Source organism: Dermacentor albipictus, chromosome 1 (assembly GCF_038994185.2).
Source record: "Dermacentor albipictus isolate Rhodes 1998 colony chromosome 1, USDA_Dalb.pri_finalv2, whole genome shotgun sequence".
NCBI classification, from domain to species: Eukaryota; Metazoa; Arthropoda; class Arachnida; order Ixodida; family Ixodidae; genus Dermacentor; species Dermacentor albipictus.
In genome coordinates, this window is record NC_091821.1 from 41,781,882 (window position 1) to 41,798,518 (window position 16,637).

Sequence of the window (16,637 nt, forward strand, 5' to 3'; positions counted from 1 at the left end):
ATATAGTTTGCTTGTAGTACCATCAATGTTTTCAGCTTTACAGGAAAGCACGCGCCGTGGTCCTGCTTGACCCACTCTTCCATAATCTAGTACACTATAGCTACAAAGCATGCCTCTACTACGAGCTTCAAGTTGGTTTATTCTGTTTCATCGTGGTTTCAAAGTACGCTGCCATAATCCATTATTCCACCAAAACTTTATCTGCTCCAAGCTGCTTGAAAATACAATTTTATCTGCTCCAAAAATTGTACCAAAATGACTTTGGGCAGTCCCACCCCTGCACTTAGTTAAAAATACAATAAGGCAAGATGCCATTTGTACTAGTTAAAAAGCTTCCATGATGACAAAGCATAAAAGAATGTAGGTTCAAGTGAAATTTCTTTCCTTGCTTATGGAAATTTGAGAACTTAATAACTGCTGCAACATTCTGCACATCTTGTAGTTTAAAGTCTCTCTTGTGGCTTTTGTAAAAGAAAAAAAAAAGGGTATACAGAGATGCTAGCTTTTTTGATTACAATTGAGCTTTTGTGCCAGGGAAAATCAGCAAATAAGTTTCAAAGGCTACTTCTAGAATGCACATATAATTGCATAAAACTGTGTTGTACCCTCTGCCTGATACCAGTCAAAATTTTAAAGCTGTCTCATGTTTAGCTTCATCTGTTGCTTTACCAGCTGTAATGTATGCTAATATGTAGTTGAGTATAAACTCCAAGCATCAATTAGGAGGGCATGACCGGGCCTATGAGGTAAAAAAGGAACCTTAGCCTATAATAACAACACAAGCTCTTGTCTGAATACTGGGGAGAAAAAAAAGTTGATGTCCAGTTCTTTAACAGTACTACTCGGAACTCATCGGGATATATATATATATATATATATATATATATATATATATATATATATTTATTTGAGCATGAAATTACATATTCAGTACCTGTGTTTCGGAAACAGCTGCCAGCATGTTTTGACAGCGTTTGTTGGATCACTGGGAAATAGCAGTAAGTTGTGGTTAAGTGGCACAGCAGACTGACAGCTTTTATGTATCTCATTCAAGCTAAGGGAGAATTGTATAGTTTTATTGCATAGTGTTAATTATGGTTAAAGAGGCTAACGTGTGTCTGGCCACTGAGCCTTAAAAATATCTTATACATGGTGAAAAATGACCAAGTGATTATGTTCATAAACATAAGTTAGACGACTTTTGGGCTGTGGAAGTATTAAAAGGATGAGCGAAACCAGCAACCCATTACCACAGTATTTCCATTAATTGGTCTTCGCTCTTATACTATATGTGTGCACCCTGTGCAGAAGCAACACAGTACTTCACAGAATCACTTTTTCTGCCCGGCAGTTCTTGTACTCCAAGTCACTATTGAGATAAGGTTGCTGTATTTTTTTCGAGGAAGTCATTTTAAAGTATGCCTTTCAGTCAACCATTTTAATATATCCTTTCTGTACCTCGAGACGAAGGGCTGTTCACTTACCAAGACTGCTGGGGTTTAAAGATTTATGATTAATACAACCAGATTGTATAATCTGCTTCTTCACCCAGTGACTGCCTAGACCATTGAATAACTGTACTGAACACACAGTACAGTTATTATTTATTTACAGTCTTTATTTAGATGATGCAGATTTTTTTATAAAAAGGCCATAAGTGCAGAGAATGAGGCATTCTTGCAGTTACTAGGTTGCAGTGGACATACTTTGCTAGTAATAATGTGAGCTCCAGAAGACTAACGAAAAATTTTTAAATTAACTTTTTTATTAGTGCCTTAGGGGCAGTTGTTTAAATGGTGAATTTGAAGGCAGTCGCATATTAATGCAGCTATAAGGTAAATCCAGGCAATATCGAAACCAAGCCCCGCGAGAGCGCAGAAAAGGTGGCCCTGCTATCCTGTCGGACTGAAATACCCTGTGATGGCAAGGGCAAGGAAGTTTAATACCGAATGTCTCGGCCACTTGTGGCAGCCACTGATACGAAACACTTTGTCTGGCAAGCATGTGCAGCTGTGCGTTGAGTCAGGATTTGCCGTGGCATGCTATCATTCAAACTTCACCCCACACTTTATGGGGTGTTGCCATCTGACACGCAACGGGAGGCACTCAGTCTCTACATTTCCTCGATTGAGCTTTGGAATTTATTATTAATCACTCAAATTAGGTGCTGTTTGAAGATGTTTAAAATATGGGTGTGCATGAAAATGCCGCCACCTCCATATTTGTCATTTAGACAACTGCCTCCAAGGCACCAATGAAAATGTTAATTTTTTTAGTCTTCTGAAGCTCGCATTATTGGCGGCAAAGTATGTCTGCCTCGTTTAGGAACTAATCTGTACAAAAGCCACGTTCGCTGCACTCATTGCTTTTTTTATGGAAAAATCTGACTGGTCTAAAAAAAGCCCTTATATATATATATATATATATATATATATATATATATATATATATATATATATATATATATATATATATATATATATATGTTTGTATGTGTGTGTGTGTGTGCACAAAGTATCTAGCCATCTTGAAAACAAGGAAAACGTAGAATTGTTGGAAATGTTTAGCAGCTGGAAGAAAGAATGGAATTGCAAGGGTTGCTAGTTTTTAGTTGTGGAGACTTTGTTTGCTCATATAAGTCAGGGAAACCTGGAAAAGTATAGTTGGGAAGGAGTGATTTTCTGGACACCTTTGTGTAGAATCTTGGCGCTGTTATTGTATGGCCTCAAATAAGAACCTAACTCACTCAATTCTGGTACAGTTTTCTGTTCTTTGAGCGACATGATGCCCTGCACCATTTTTCTTTTATTCTGGCACAGTAGGTTGCACTGAACTGGTTGAAAGTTTGAACATTTTAGTCAAAAACATTGGGAAAGTCATTCTTATTGTCCGCCGTGCTGTCTGCATTGAGCATGCATACATTGGCAACTTATATCACCCTTGTTTAATGTTGCGAAGTGTGCTGCCCTCTGTAGTGGGCACATTAAACTCCCACTTCACAGCATTATAGTTAGTTGCACTTGGCATGTGCTAATAGGCCAATTCATATCACACTGTGAACAGTTGGCACTGTTGTTGGGATAGACCCCTCTTTCTTTTATCACGTGAGTTCTTACTGTGTCATATATATAAATATTATATATATTATATACAAGACTTGTACTATCCATTTGTGTCTTGATCTGTCAACATGGTCTTGAGCATGAAATAAAAGTTCTGCAATCTCATTCAGTGCATTTTCAGTTCATTCAAATGCAGTGGTTTTCTTTAGGTGGGTGCTTGCAGCAAAGAAGGCTCTTGCTAAGGTAGGTATTCACTGCGTATTCAGATTTGCATGCTTAGTCATTTTCTAAGCTTGTAACCATACTGTAAAATTGCAGTGGCAGTGTATCACATCAAAGTTCTCTGCTGTAGTTGAGCAGTTGTTGCTCTGGGAGTTAAATATTTCGACAAAAAAACCTGTGCACATGATGCCTCATATGGTGAATAAAGGGTGTATGCCTTCCACATGAATCTAAAAGTGTATACTTTGTCTCATCATCTTACTTTGCACAGTATAGTAAAAGCTGTAGGGTGCACCTTGACAGAGTTGTGCAAAAGTATGTAGTTCCGTCATTTCACTATTGCCCATGATGCATGTCGTTTGTTTTGCTGCGTAACCTTGTTATGCAGAGATCGACACTTTGTTGGCTCATAAATAATAGTTTCTAATACTACTGTATGAAAGTAAATGATAACGAGTTTCATATAGGTGAAGAATCTACTCCCTCACAAAAGTGACCAATCATTAATCTCATTTGAGATTTAGATGAAATATGTTGCAATAAAGCTGGGTAACATATGGGGAAAAGCGCAAACGGACGACCACAAAAAGAGACACGTACAGACAAGCGCTGACTAACTGGTTTTATTGGCAAGGATAGCACGCCTGATGATGCAAGATAGAAGCAACGTCAGCATCATGGTGGATGTCCATATACCAGAGATTATGCGTCTTCTACAGATATGACCTAAATTTGGGGTCCAAGCTGATGTTCCTGCGCATGATCTCATTGCAAAAAAATTGAAAAGTGGCCGACAAGGCAAAAGATGATAATCGCGACCGCTGCCTTCTCAAAGGTGTTGACTGCCTGCGAAAGTTTACTCCAAAAACCCCGGACTGGCACCGTACCAGATCGTTAAATGATGCATCTCTCGGGTTTGCCGTTTTACTCAAGGAAATTTACAATGAAAAAGCTTTGGTAGTGGTTAATAAGCACCACATCTGCAGGCTTGGAGTGATGCCTGACACCGGCAAAAGATGCCGAGAGCGAGTGGGGCTATACTAATCCGGGTACAACCAAATTGGGAAGGCCCCCTAAGCTTCAAGAAAAACATTCCCTCACCAGAACTGTAATTGGCCTCCCTGATGCAGTATTCAGCCACCCCCTCCCTCATGATTCCTACAATTAACCCACAGCCCTCTGTCCCCAGCATCTGCAGAGCACCTGACCAAGGCGGCGGTCACACCTGTAATGCAGCAGAGGGTGCTAAGAATCTCTGGACCCGAACAGGCCGCCAATGGAAACTGACCCCGGCAGCTTTTAACAGGCGAACTCTGTCGAGTGAGGATAGCTTAGCAGGACTCTTTGAGGAACTATCAGATATTGTTTGGGATATCATTGGCCTTAGCGAGATTTGAACTGGTGAGGCTTATACAGTGCTGACTAATGGCCATGTCCTCTTCTATGGAGGTCTCCCAGATAAGCAATACGGAGTAGGATTCCTAGTCCATAAGGACATAGTGGGCAACATTGACGAATTCTACAGCATTAATAAGTGGGTAGCAGTAGTCGTAATCAAACTTAATAAGAGGTATAGATTAAAGGTAATACAAGCCTACCCTCCAACATCCAGTCATGATGATGATAAAGTAGATAAGTTTTATGAAGATCTTGAATTAGCGATGAGAAAAGTGCAAACTCGGTATTCTGTAGTAACGGGCGACTTCAATGCAAAAGTGGGGAAAAATCAGGCTGGTGAACAAGCAATTGGCAACTATGGTGTCGATTCTAGGAACACTAGCGGATAGATGCTGGTAGAATTCGCAGAAAGGAATAAGCTGAGAATAATGAACACCTTTTTCAAGAGGCGTAGCAACAGAAAGTGGACCTAGAAAAGCTCTAATAATGAAACAAGAAATGAAATTGATTTCATACTTTCTGCCGATCCCAGCATAGTGCAGGATGTAGAAGTGACAGGTAAGGTAAAGTGCAGTGATCATAGGCTAGTGAGGGCTAGCATTCACTTCAATTTGAAGAGAGAGTAAAGTTGGTCAAAAAGAAAGAGGTCAACCTAGAGGCAGTAAAGGTAAAAGCAGATAAATTCAAGCTGGTGCTTGCAGACAAATATGCAGCCTTAGAATAGAGAGATGAAGATGACATAGAGGTAATGAATGAAACTGTAACTAGGCTGGCTTTAGAGGCAACAATCGAAGTGGGAGGCAAGGCACCAAGGCAACTAGTAGGCAAGCTCTCCCAAGTAATAAAGGACCTAATAAAGAAGCGACAAAGAATGAAAGTGTCTAACTCAAGAGATAAGATGGAATTCGCGGAGCTGTCAAAACTGATCAACAAGGCGAAACTAAGTGATATTTGAAATTATAACATGAGGAAGGCTGAAGAAGCCAAAAGAAATGGACGCAGCCTGAAATCAGTGAGAACGAAACTTGGCATAGGACAAACCAAGATGTATGCACTAAATCATAAGCAGAGTAATATCATCAGCAATCTTTAAGGTATAGTAAATAGCAGCAGAAGAATTCTGTACTGACCTGTACAGTACCAAGAGGACCCAGGATAACTCCATTTGAAACAGTAATAAACAGGATACAGAAACTCCTCCTATAACTAGCGATGAGGTCAGAAGCACCTTGTAAGACATGAGACAGGGAAAAGCAGCAGAAGAAGATGGACTACCAGTCAATTTAATCAAAGATCGTGGAGACGTAATGCTTGAAAATCTAGTGGCCCTTTATACGAACTGTCTATCGATTTCAAGGGTCCCAGAGAACTGGAAGAATGCCAACATTATGGTAATCCACAAAAAGGAAGACTAAGGAATTGAAAAATTATAGGCCCGTTAGCTTACTTCCAGTATTATATAAAATATTCACCAAGATAATCTCCTATAGAATAAGGGCAACACTGGACTTTGGTCAACTATGGGAACAGGCAGGTTTCAAAAGGATACTCTACAATGGATCACATCCGTGTCATCAGTCAGGTAATAAAAAAAATTCACAGAGTACAATATGGCTTTCATAGATTATGAAAAGGCATTTGACTCAGTAGAGATACCAGCAGTCATAGAGGCATTATGTAATCAAGGCGTACAGACTGCTAATGTAAATATCCTGGAATATATCTTCAAGGATTTCACAGTTACCTTAATTCTCCACAAGTAGGAAGATACCTATAAAGAAAACAGTAAGACAAGGAGACACAATCTCTTCAATGCTATTCACTGCGTGCTTGGAAGAAGTATTCATGTTATTAAGCTGGAAAGGCTTAGGAGTAAGGATCGATGGCGGATACCTCGGCAACCTTCGGCTTGCCAATGACATTGTTCTATTCAGCAACACTGCAGATGAGTTACAACAAATTATTGAGGAGCTTAACAGGGAGTGTAAGAGTGGGGTTGAAGATTAATATGCAGACGGCAAAGATAATAATGAATAACCGGGCAAGGTAACAAGAGTTCAGGATCGCAAGTAAGCCTCTAGAGTCTGAAGGAGGATGGTTACCTAGGTACCCACAGGGAACCCTGATGATGAGAAGGAAATTTATGGAAGAATAAAAATGGGTAGGATCGCATATGGCAGACATTGTAAACTCCTGACTGGAAGCTTACCATTATCATTGAAAAGGAAGGTGTATAATCAGTGCATTTTACCGGTGCTGACATATGGGGCAGTCTTGGAGACTGACAAAGAAGCTTGAGAACAAGTTAAGGACCGCACAAAGAGTGATGGAACGAAGAATGCTAGGCATAACCTTGGGAGACAGAAAGAGAGCGGTTTGGATCAAAGAGCAAACAGGTGTAGACAATATTCTTATTGACATTAACAGAATAAAATGGCGCTGGGCAGGTCATGTAATGCGCAGGTTAGATAACCTTTGGACCATTAGGGTTACAGAATGGGTACCAAGAGAAGGGAAGAGCAGTAAAGAACGGCAGATGACTAGGTGGTGTGATGAAATTGGGAAATTCATGGGTGCTAGTTGGAATCAGTTGGCGCAGGACAGGACAATTGGAGATTCCAGGGAGAGGCCTTCGTCCTGCAGTGGACATTAAATAGGCTGATAATGAATAAGAACTTTGTCCCCATGAAGAAAAGTGAAGTGCGTGTTAAAACCTAGTTGCTCGAGTTTTGTAAGTAATTAGAGATTGGCAGGCTTGCCAGGGACATATGTAACAGTAGAAGGAACAGCTTGAGGACGTTTTTGACAGCCAAGACGCATAAGCCCGAAGTTCTGTTCAGGACTATTATTAGTGAACAGGGATAGTGGCAGAAGTGTGTAGCCTGTTTTTGTTAAAGAAGCGCAAGACGCTTGTTGTGAATGACCCATTTCTTGTAAAAAAATCAGCCATAGTAGTACTGTTTTTGGAGGGAAATGATCATGTTGGTTTCGGTTTTTTGGGAGACGTGCAGGACTTTTATTCTGTTTCACAGAATCAACTGCTAGTGTGTGTCAAAGAGCGCATTGAAGATAATGGTGACATATCCTTCCAGAACACCATTGGTTTGTCCATTGATAATTTTCTATTTTTATTGCAGCTTTATTTGAAGTCTACTTTTATTATATTTGACGAGCAGCCGTTTTTGCAGTGCGATGCCATCTGCATAGGGTCTTGCGTAGCCCCTATGCTTGTAACATTTTTCTGGCCAAGGTGGACGACACGCTGGAACAGGTGTTTAATGGGGGGGCCGGTTTAAAATATTTGTAGGTATGTTGACGATTTTTTAGTGCTTTTAAAAAAGTAGCCTGCCTTCACCTACCCCTCTACTGTTGGCGAAGTTTACAGTAGGAGTACACACATCCATATACACACACAATAATCATGAGGAAGCAAAGATGCCCCGTGTGTGCTATATCACATTAAAAATCTTTTTTTTTTCTTTTTTAGCAGTACTAACTGACCCACTCTATGTGAAAACTTATTTTTTCTACTTTAGTAATCAACCTTGAAAATTCATCACTGTGTCCCAACACGAGGCAGTTTGGGAACAATGGCTGCACAACTTCTGCTTCCTCATGAGCATTGTATGTGCATGTATTAATGGCATACAAATATTCAACATTTTCAAATGGAAATCAAATTGTGTTGGCAGTTTGATTAGTATTTGATCCAAGAATCCGCTATATGAAATTGTCAAATATTTGTTTTTGTTCAAAGATTAGGATTAACAACAGTTGTTGCAGTCTACAGGGAGAACCAATGCAAGTGGAGATTTCGGAATACTACAACAGGAGAGTCACGGTTTTTGCACAGATGCAACAGTTCCCGAACGAATGGATGGATTTTGCTTCTGCACAATAGTTTCCAGCCATTAAACAACCATGCCTCACCATCTGCAGACTACGAATTTGTCGTCTTGATATAGTAAAGCACTTAATTCGACCAATGTCTCAATGTTTTGATCCTTAAAATCATATTCAGTGCTTTAGCTCCTTCAACAAAAAACACACTAGCAGTGTATTTAGTGATGTGCTGTTCCTTTGTTTCATTACTGTGGTGGGTATAAATACAGTGATGTCATTTACAAGCTTCCCAGTTTACCTCTCATCCAGTCAATGGCATTACCTGCAACAACATACCTGCCATGGTATCTCAGTGGCTCTGGCATTCTGCTGCTGTGCGTGAGGTTGCAGCTTAGATTACTGGCTATAGCAGCCACATTCCAATTTCATCAGAATGATGAGCACCTCATGTACTTGAATTTGGGTCTATGTCAAAAAACTCAAGTGGCTGAAATTAATCCACAGCCTCCCCCCACCACACTCTGGTTTCTTGCATATCCCTTATGTTGCTTTGTGATCGTAAGCCTTTTATTTTCATTTGATCAAATATGGCGAATAAGCCTTTTGCCCAGCAGACTACACGCAACCTTTATATTTCACTGTTTACACATTGGAAATGTTCGTTACTTGATTAAATATTTGCAGCTTCTTTTTCTCAAATATTTAATTAAAATTTTTTGCTAGTGGTACACTCCTAGTGCATGCAAATGTCCACTCGCTTCAACCGTTTTAAGCACTGTATGGCTCACCGACAAGGCTGAACCTCTACCCTCCTGGTGATAATTTGCTATAATGCTCAAGTTCATACCAGTACAGACATTAGTTCAAACTGAAACTTGCGCTATTTAATATGGCTTTGTTATGCACAAAAATACGCTCTCCAACATAAAAAAGCCTTGAACACAAAAGTAAAGAGATACTGGTGAATGAGTTGTTGGGAAAAGGCACAATGCTGCAAATGACATTTGTTGTTTCTGTGACAAAATGTACAAGTATACCATTACACATACACAAAGAGGTAGAAGCACACAACATAGTCACTTTCTAGAGTTTAACATTCTCTAGGCAAAAGCTCTGCATCAACAAATTTTATTCAAAGAGCACCAGAGCTTGAAGGGCTGCACTAGATCGGTGCACTTGTTCTGTATGCTCAACAGCAGCTAGACGCTCGAGATACGATTCATCGAGCGGCCATGCTCGGGAGCAGTTGCACGCGCACTTTTCAATGTGTTCACAGGCACTCCTACCCTGCACTTCATTGCTTGCAAACCCCACAGTTCGCGAGATTCCGGGTCTACAATCGCATAACAGGAGACGAGTCCGTCAACAGGCGCATCGTGACGAACCGACAGGTAGCTGGGCCACAAGCGATGCGACAACGAGTCAAAAAGCACGGATAAAGGATTAACCCAGTTACGCACAGCGTATCGCGCCGTGCCGACGGCAACCAATGGCTTCCTCTCGCTCGCCGGTCATCTCGCTTTTAATAAGCGTGTGTGCAACGAGAGTAGATTCGAAACGCTGCGGCAGACAAGCAGGTTTACGTGACTTCACAGCAGTGGCGGGGGCCAGTTTTAAGTGAAAAGAGGGCAAAAATGCGCTTAGTTCCTTTCTTCTTGTTCACTTTTGCGTCGGGGCTTGTGGCGCAGTAACTGCTGCAGCGGCAGCGCTGGTGGGAGCCGCGGCGGCTTCTGTGGCCGGCTGCTGCAGCAGTCGCATGCGTTTGCGAGTGTAGTGCTGCCAATGCAGGAGCTGTTGGTCCTCGATGAACTTTGCGCATTGTGCGTTGGATATCTCGCGTCGGAAGTGTTCATATTGGAGCAACTCTAGGAAGTAAAGGCACATCGGGTACTTGAGGTACCTGGAATACTCCGGCTTCTTCCAGTACTGAAGATAGTTCAGGTAATTCACAAACATCTTCTGCTTGAGGTAGCCTCGTTGTGCAAGGAAGTTCAGGTAGTTTGGGTTTGCCAGGCACTGAACAAATTCCAGTTCAATCTGGAAGCGCAGCTTTTGCTGTTCGTCCGTCTCTTTAACATTCATTTCTTACCCCGCTATGAGCACTTCGCACTTCACGGTCAAGAGATAAAAGCACTAAGGAATAGCGCAATAGTATTCCGATTCAGCTTACGCTTTTGAGCACATAAAGAGGCGAAGATAGTTTAGCACCTTCTATGAAGCTTCGAATTTGTGCCAGTTGACGCTGCAGACTCACAGCATCCTTCATGCACGCACGTCGCCATCTTGGCCCAGGAACGCAGATGCGCATTACCAATGGCATTACCTGTCAAAAAGTAAAAATAAAATGTAGTTTTCGTAGCCCAATCAAATAACCAACATACAATTTTGAAAAAACCGTTCAAAATTTAAATATTGTCATTTTATGAAATAATAGAGCCCGTGTAGCTTTTTTCTTTTTACTCGAGCATTTGCTCCCTGCGTTGTAGCGAGAGGCAGCTGGAGAGAGGTGGGCGAGGGCGCGTCAGACATGTTGCAAGAGTAATCGATACTGTTGTGCATGTTTCCTTGATGTTGGGTTTACTCGTTCAAGCTGTTACTGAAATTCCTCGGTGAGTTGTGTACTTTGTGGCATGGCCCGTATGAGGCTTTAAATTCGCGTACAAAGTCGCACCGGTCCCCCGGGTTGCCGTATTGACCGAAGCTGCTTTGCATTGCGTCGGAAACAAGTCGAATCGAAGTCTATTACAAGGCGTCTACAGTAAGACATCTCTTTTGATGCTCCCATTAATTGCTTAGGGCCGAGGCAAAACATCCAAAGGCTGTTTAGTTTGCGCCCGTCGTCCTATGGCTGGTTACGTTTAAACACTGAAGTCGCCGAATGCAACTGATAGCGATCTTCAAAGACGGCTGCGAGCGGCGCCGTCCTCTCTTGACAGGGCTCTGAATGACATCGGGCGCGTTCCACTTGGTGCCAACCCGCCGTAACTGGCAATCCGTATACCTTGCTGTTAGCTGTCGTTCTAGCGGCTGCGATTGTTTCTTGCTGCCTGCGAACATGTCCGATTTGGGTCCGCCGTGTTACTTATCGCGGTGTTAACGTCGCCGCCGTGGAGTTCATTCGGCGCATGACGCTTGCGGCACGTATCGAATGACGGCGACCGCTGTGCGTGTTTTGTCTGATGCGTTCATGGGCGCTTGTTTGTAATGCCGCAGTGTCGCCGGGGTCATGTGAAGCTGCCATGGTCTTCTGTGGCTGCCTCCTGATTCCGAACACCCGCACCTCGAATCATGACCTTCATGCTGAAGAAGAAAAAGTACAAGTTTCAGGTTGACATTCGCATTGAAGAGCTGACTGCTGTGCCATTCGTCAATGCGATCCTTTTCGCCAAGATCCGTCTCCTCGATGGGGGAAACTTCTCGGAGACGTCGTCGAGGTAAATTTTCGTGTTTACTGCTCTCTCGGTCCTGTCGCTGCGTGAGGAACGGAACTAATTGCGGCGTAGGTGCGGTTGTGATGTAATGAAACCGGCAAGATTGAGCTCATTCATATAAATATCCAATGTTCCCATGAAATCACATTCTGGAAGAAATTCGTATCGGCAGAGCGAAGGGGGATTAAACAATGCAGGTTGTTCTTTCCTTCAATAATTTAGTGATCGTTTCGTCGTACATAGTGCGCCAAGTCGTTAACTGGCTGTCTCAATTCTTGCGTGCGACTCTTTGCACAAGTTCGACATTCAACTCTAACGTTCTTGTTTTCGGGAAACGCCGTGGATCGTCTTTGGCTTATGGTTTGTTCTGTGCTGAGCGTGTGTCAATGCCGCCTATCTCCCTTCTATTTTGTCTGTCATGTCCTCTACTTAAGAACAATCCCATAAGCTGAAGTTTTGATAAATGTTCACTCGATTGTTCGGCTTTCGAGTGTGCAAGCTTTGTGTATTTAATTTACACTAACCCGATATTCGGTTTCGTGGCAGTTTAATTCCCACAAAGCTTTCCATAATGACACAGGAAAGTGCTTATGTTGGCATAAGGCATGTAGATTCACAATTTTCCTGTTTTGTTACTCATTTGTGGTATTGCCTACATTTTCTGTTTATTTGGTATTGAAGCTAGTTATATGTAAACTTTTGTTTCCCAGATTAAATAATCCTGAAGGAATTTTAGTGCTCAATAAGTATCCTTATTTGTGCTAGCTAGTTTGTGGCTGGTAAATAATTTCAAAAAACACAAGAAATGATAATCAGTCAGCTAGAATGGCATGTACTAAGACAGGGACGCTAACTCAAGAACTTTACCGTTTTAAGCACTGTAATTTCTTTTAGCTGCATCATAGTCCCAGTGTGCGGTTGTTTATTTTGCATTGGTTAAAGTGCAGCGGGGCTGGCAGTGGTATAAATCAGTATAAAATCAGCAACCTACCAGTCTCGCAACAAGTACTTTCAAGGTTCATGGAAAAGCTTCACTTTGCTGAAAAAAAAAAAAAGCTGTAAATCATTTATACTATCCTCCTCCCAGTTCTTCCATGCCTAGTGCAGTGTTTGAAGCACTACTCTGTGGAAAACAGTAACACACATGCTTCAAGGCTAAGTGGCAGTGCTCTCTGGATGTAAGGCACCCCAATTTTTATTCTTCTTCCATTTCAATTTGGTGACCCAGAAATGTTGCATCTGATAAGTCACCCGCATGAAAAGTGGCACACTGGCTCTGCGTTTGCTTCCTGATCAGCCTTCTCGGTCTCCTGCTCCCGGCTTTTTGCTTTTAAGCTAAGCTTTGGAATAAAAAATACCAAAAGCGGCACTGATTGCCTGCTGGCGAGATCCCTATTGCGATATGATGGTTTTTCAGTCTGGCAAGCCAATGTGGTTCTTGTGTCGTATCTGATTGAACTTGCAAACTTTGACCCCAAACTTTCATTTATTGCTTGGGGTGTATCTTTAATGAATTCAGTACTCAGAGTGCATATGAAGGTAGAGGTGTACGTGTGGGGAATATTGATGCACAGGCCACCTGAGTTCATTTAAACGATTCATTTCTAGTGTTTTTTTTTCCCTTCCTCCTTCATCATCACATTTCATTATATCTATGACTTGGCCGCTGTTGGAGTTGTGCTCTTCCAATATTTTTCAGTTCAAGCTTTTGTTTTATTGAGGTCAAAAATATTAGAACTGGTTCCATATTGTTTCTCGTAACCCATCATTTCTTTGGACCAGTGTGAGTGCCTTTCATGCATATAAAGTGTTGCTCACCTGAACTGTGAGTATTAGGGGATTCTGTGTCGCCCTTACCAGCGTCCAGGCACAATATATTCATCAATAAGTTCCTTGTTAACAATTGGCTATTATCCAGATCATGCCCCACCTGCAGTTTTGTAAAATGCTGCTGAAGCTTTAACAATGACACATTTGCATTTAATTGTATACTGCCCTAAACCATGCACCAAATTTGTCACTGCCTTCCATGTTTGTTTAGAATGGAGATCTCTTTCATGTACTTGTCGGTGATCTCTCTAGTGGCTTATTCTAGCTAATTAAAATTAGATGGTATACAATCCTGTAGTGTCTTCGCTGCACTTATTGGTAGGTACTGATGGCATCACTGGGTGAACAAAATGTGTGAGGGCACTTTTTGTTGGCTGGTATTTTGTATTTTGAGATTTAATAACTTGCATGCACTAATTTGCTTACTGTTTTCTGTATTGAACTTGGGAATGTATGAAGAATGCTTTGAAGCAAAATTATTTGCAATTCAAATAAAGTTTCCGGTTTCTTTTAAGTGCTTTATTAGTATGAAGTAGAAAGGACACCCACTGTCATTTTTCTTCAGGTATAACTGCATAAAAACGTGTTTTATGAACAGTCACTGTGTGAAGCTGCCTTTGTCAGCAACCCAGAGACCCCCTACCCATTTATTTTGGTTCCACATGCAGAATTCGAATCAGTTTGAACCCTTTAAGCTAATTATAATGTCATTTTGTGTGCTTGATACAGTTGTGAATCGTAAAAGTCAACCTGATGCTCAAACATGGGTTGAATTATTTGCTTTTGACCAGCATGAATTACTAAGCAGCTGGCAAACTCGCATCTCTATTTCTTCTAGTTGCAAAATATGAGTGAGCAACATTATAGGTTGCTGTGGTTTTGTTGAAATGTTTTCACTGTATCGAATTTTCACTGCACAGTATGCTTTATTTTGTGTATTCAGCGATTGCCTAGTTTTTTACTCCATTGGTAGAGCAGTGGAACACATTTTTGAGGGTTGGTAGGTTTATTTTATCATCTTCATTTATTTTCCCTTAAGTGGACTGAGAACTGGACAGAATGTGTTGAGGCATTTATGGAAGTGAAAGGACCATGATTTATAGTGATAGAATCTAGCACACTGGTCACAATTTAAGTATGAATTATGATTTTAAGTTGGCAAAGAAAGTCTCAAAAACCAGTAGTGGCGAGGCCTGGCGGTGAAATCTTGATACTTCGGATGTATTGTTGCAATTACTGTAAGTCAAACTGTTATTAAATACAGTATAGTTATTGCTTAAAATTGCAGTTGCTATATTACTTAGACATTTGCGCCTTATTCTATGCTTCGGAAATCAAAATCGCATGCATGGCTATGGCAACACGCTGAGCTGCGTATCACATGTAAAAGAGTTGATTTGTTTTCGATCCTATTCGTTCCGTTTTGACTGGTTAAATACCAAAGCAGTTGTACAGGGAACCACAAAAACACATAGCTATTATCGCAGAAATACTTTAACACTTAAGAAAACATGAATTGCAAGAACATCGGCTTGATAAACAAAACATTACTTTCCTGACATCTATGGCCGCACTTGTCATCTGCCTCTCACTAATGCCGGCGTATAATCCCTATCATGCTCGCCAGTCACTGTTTTCAGCATGCTTCTAGTGAACGACTACATACTCACTGCAGATAGAAAAATTTTTACAAAAGATGTTCCACGGCGTTTTCCATGTTACTACTTCATGATTAGACACTCTGACCGGTAAGCTTTCCATTGCAAAAAAATAATAATAAATAATAATAAATAAAGGTTACTATGAAAACTGGTTGTCAATCCCTTTAAGGACCCCTGTCGAGGTTTTATATAAGAGAGAGGGGGGGTTACAAAAGCTAACAATAGGAACAAAGGCATGGTTACGGTTTTCTACAAAATTTAGCCTGTGAATTCGTCTGAGGACAGAACTAAAAATACAATTAAAAATAGTAAAAATAAAAAGAACTAAGAGGCACACTGAATACAATGCAAAAGCAAATCAGCAGAAAAGTCTCACTGCGAATTGCCAACCTTAAAAGAGGTAGAAACACAGCACTGGAAAGAACTGGATGCTGCAAGAGTTAAAAAGGCAACAAGATGTACAGGTTGATGGGATAAGATGTTTTCTATGTAGTTGTGGGAAGTTAATATAGCTGGTAGAAAAGGCACAGCTTTGTAATTTTCCAACAGAATACCAATGGTTCGACTCCCAGGGATGATTTAATTGCATCGATGGTTTCTTTACGGCTGTACCTGGAAGTGATGAATCTAGCGGCACGATTGTATTGATTCTAAATTGTTCAGTAAGCTTGGTGCGGGCTCCAAATAGCTGATGCGTATTCAGGTTTACTTTGAATGAAAGTTTGGAAGTTGAAGTTTATTTGTAGCGCAAGAGAAAACAAGCATGCATCTTCAGCAGTACATTAGTGGGTCCCAAAATAGAACGCTCCAGGGGACCTCCTGTTTCAGGATGTATACAAGATAATGGTATAAGCAGCAGTAGGATGCATCCAACAAATGATTATACATAGCAGATTGTTATATAAATACAAAATAACAAGATAAAACAATGAAATAAGGAACTGTGCTAATAAAAAAAGCTTATTTAAATATGATAAGGTAACAGAGGCATAAATACAGATTATCAAGATTGTTTATTAAGAATTTATAACTGCAACATAAAAGTATTTGCTTAAGATGAATGTAAACAACAAAAGTGAGGAAATTGATGCATAGTAGAGATTGCTATAAACATACTAGAAAACACGTATCCACAGAAAGAAAGGAAATTGGCAAAAAAATAAAGAGAGAGAGAGAGAAATCACAGTACA

General features: G+C 40.8%; 2 protein-coding genes across 11 annotated transcripts in view; one reads left to right on the forward strand and one right to left on the reverse strand.

Moving 5' to 3' along the window:
- Positions 1 to 10,184: 10,184 nt before the first annotated feature.
- MED31 (mediator complex subunit 31) lies at positions 10,185 to 10,607 on the reverse strand. The gene has a single exon (XM_070532734.1). The coding sequence runs from the start codon at positions 10,605 to 10,607 to the stop codon at positions 10,185 to 10,187; it is 423 nt and encodes a 140-aa protein (XP_070388835.1).
- Positions 10,608 to 10,991: 384 nt separating this feature from the next.
- Positions 10,992 to 16,637, forward strand: part of LOC135906541 (early estrogen-induced gene 1 protein) — a 103,081-nt gene continuing 97,435 nt past the window's right edge. For 9 of the 10 annotated variants that reach the window (XM_065437994.2, XM_065438008.2, XM_065438010.2 and 6 more), the window contains exons 1-2: positions 10,992 to 11,134; positions 11,739 to 11,959. In XM_065437994.2, coding sequence (XP_065294066.1) covers positions 11,814 to 11,959 — 146 coding nt within the window. In that variant the 5' untranslated portion in view covers positions 10,992 to 11,134; positions 11,739 to 11,813. The other variant, XM_065438000.2, reaches the window with a different exon arrangement.